The following is a 3,049-nucleotide window of genomic DNA, read 5'->3' on the forward strand; positions in this document are numbered from 1 at the left end:
GGTTTCACCATGTTGGCCAGGATGGTCTCAATCTCTTGACCTCATGATCCGCCCGCCTCGGCCTCCCAAAGTGCTGGGATTACAGGCGTGAGCCACCGTGCCTGGCCTAGGCAAGGAAATTTTTAAGCCTTTAACAAGTGTTCTTATATATAGCTAGCAGCGTTAGTGAGTAAGTGAAGAAATTTGGGATGGGGACGGAGAGGGGAGAGAGGGCTGCTAATCCAGAATTTAAAAATTGTCTTCTTTATTGAACTGGTAAATCTCTTACTTCTAATTATAGGTATAAATTAGTTTACTCTGGATGTCAGAGCACAGGAATCGTTAGTAGAATTTGCAGGTTAGATTTCATCTCATTCTTCTGGGACTTAATTTCTTTTCTTGTTAATCATCAGGAAAAGAAGTTTTATTACTGATGCAAGCCCTAAACACCCTTTCAACCCCAGAGGAGAAGCTGGCAGCCCTCTGTAAGAAATATGCTGATCTTGTGAGTATTAAATCAAGGATGTGAGAGCCATATAAAATATAGTGAAATGGGTATGTGCTTGATAAGTTTCTTAAAGTACAATTTTGATATGGCCTTTAATGTAAAATTCTATCTTATTCCCAAATTGAAAAAGAGAATCTGGTTTGTTGGGGCTGTTTTTGGTTGTTGCTGATGTTGGGGCTTTTTGTTGGTCATATAATTTCATTTTATGAGGTAATATATAGGGAACATTATAATGCTAAGATGTGGCATAGATTTTCTAAAACTCAGTTTTAGAGTATAAATCAGCCTTTCCATTGCTATGTTGTGATGCCTTAGGTGCCACTCAGTTGGGGTGTAGTGGTTCCTGTCTTAAACTTTTACTAAGGGAATTCTAGAGATCAAGGATCTAACTGTTCTGATTGAAATTGTGAGTTTGATGAAATTGTCTGTTGAAACAATACTGTGTCTCAGAAATACTTACTTAGCCTCTACCATGTGTCAGGCATTCTTTTTTCCATCTTCCAAAGACATTGACCTCATCAAAGAGTTTCTTCTCAGCTATATTATTTCATGTAGCATTAATTCTCTTTGGAATTATGAAGGCAGTTTCAACTTGGAACCCCTGTCATCCTATTTGAATTGAAGAATGGGAAAGTCATAGAACCCTTTGAAGAAATGGTTGTGGGAAACTTTTAGAATAAGTAGTTCTAATCTAAATGCTAAAATTATTGCCTTTTGTGAAATACTTAGGGGAATTATGCTGTACAATTTTTATGCATCTTCATCTGTTAGAGCAGTTAATTCCATATCATAAGGCATTGCTTTTTTTTTAATCAGTGATCAGCTCTAAAAAAAAAAATATGAGTTCTGTTTATTACTTGAAGAATGATAGTTACTTTCCCTCAGTTTATAAAGTGGTCCAGGTATACCTCACTTAGCTGGCATTCAGCAGCCCGGCACCTTCCACTATTTGTAGCAGCAGGACGCCCTGTGCATCACTGAAAATGTCCCAGAACAGTCACAAAAGCAAAGATGGCAGAAAACACAGTGTGGTTGGATTGATGGCTTCAGGAAAGGAATGCTTCCATTGGCTGCGGAAGCCAGTGCCCCTTGGTGCCTTTCACATGAGGAGAATCATACAAGAAATGGTGGAAAAAGAAGAAAGACAAGAACAGAAAAGGGAAAAGAAAAAAATGGAGAAAAGAGTACAAACCAGAAAAAGCAGTGTTGAAGGTTAGTTACCCAACCCAGTGATGTGACAATGACAGAGAGCTGTGAATTGGTTAGAAGAGAGAACAAATAGTGATCTGGGGCAGTTGTTCCCAAACTCACACTGATCATTGACATGTTGGTTAGAATGCACACTCTGATTCACTAGGTCTCGGTTGGGGCCTGGGGATCTGCAATTTAGCAAATGCCCAGGTGACAGTGATGATGCTGCCAGAGCTTGGATCACACTTGAAGTAGCAGGGGTCTAGGGTGTTTTTGTTCGTGGTTTTTGGTTTTATTGTTGTTTTGTGTATGGGTATGGTTATTGTTAAGCACCAGCAGTAATGGCTATGTTTATTTCAGGATGTGACACATTGAAGACTTACCTAGTGAGTGATCTCTCTTTTATATGGATTTGTGCTAAAAATTTGAAAGACAAAACGTGTATTGTTTCCAGAATATGTTCTAAAGCTTGATTTCTTGAAGCAACACATATTTCACTTAAAAGGTAGAGTATGTATAGGTTGTATAGCAGTGAGGCCACCAAGGGAGTAGTAGCCTTTTCCCAAGGATTATTCTGAAAAGTTCCCTTTTGCCATCACTGCCCTCTACCCCTTTGTGATACGTATCATCTGATGTCATTGTGCTTGTTGCAGTGACATGCATAACTGTTTTGTGGAGCAGTTGGAATGGAGTTCTGTCCACTGTAACTGGGATTGTCCATTGGGAAGACCCTGTGGCCAACACGTTCAACAGATCACAAGGATTCATGAAATTGTACCGTTTTGCTTTTAGCTATGGATACCATTAACATGATCCTTAAGTACTTTGTAATGCTATTCTTTCTCATCCTGTAGTCAGTTTGTATAGATTATTATAGCATAATAATCTTAATGTAGGTCCCATTCTCCTTGCTCTTTTCTTCTGAAGTATCTTGGCTATTCTTGGCCCTTTACTCTGTAGATTTTAGATTCAATTTAGTAGTTCTATGTGTGAGGGAGCACCATTTGGGATTTCAAAGAGCATTTCACAGAATATGTAGATACATTTGGGGAAGAATTGCCATCCTAATGATATTAATGTAGCTTAAGAAAAGTGGTTATCCTGGCCAGGTATGGTAGCTAAGCCCTGTAACATCTGCGCTTTGGGAGGCCAAGACAGGATTGCTTGCAGTCAGGAGTTCAAGACCACCCAGAGCAATGTCGCAAGACCGTGTACACACACACGTACTCTCACACATGCATACCTGTAGTCCCAGCTACTTGGGAGGCTGGGATGGGTGGATCACTTGAGCCCAGGAATTGGAGGCTGCAGTGAGTTTATGCCACATGACACCCCAGCCTGGGTGACAGAGCAAGATGCTAGTTCAAAAAA

General features: G+C 39.9%; 1 protein-coding gene across 5 annotated transcripts in view; it reads left to right on the plus strand.

Moving 5' to 3' along the window:
* Window positions 1–3,049, plus strand: part of TXLNG (taxilin gamma) — a 59,727-nt gene that overhangs the window by 34,839 nt on the left and 21,839 nt on the right. For all 5 annotated transcript variants that reach the window (XM_037741677.1, XM_017537470.2, XM_017537471.2 and 2 more), the window contains one exon: window positions 393–484. In XM_037741677.1, coding sequence (XP_037597605.1) covers window positions 393–484 — 92 coding nt within the window. The remainder of the gene's footprint in view (window positions 1–392; window positions 485–3,049) is intronic.

Source organism: Cebus imitator, unplaced genomic scaffold (genome assembly GCF_001604975.1).
Source record: "Cebus imitator isolate Cc_AM_T3 unplaced genomic scaffold, Cebus_imitator-1.0 Scaffold103, whole genome shotgun sequence".
Classification (NCBI taxonomy): Eukaryota; Metazoa; Chordata; class Mammalia; order Primates; family Cebidae; genus Cebus; species Cebus imitator.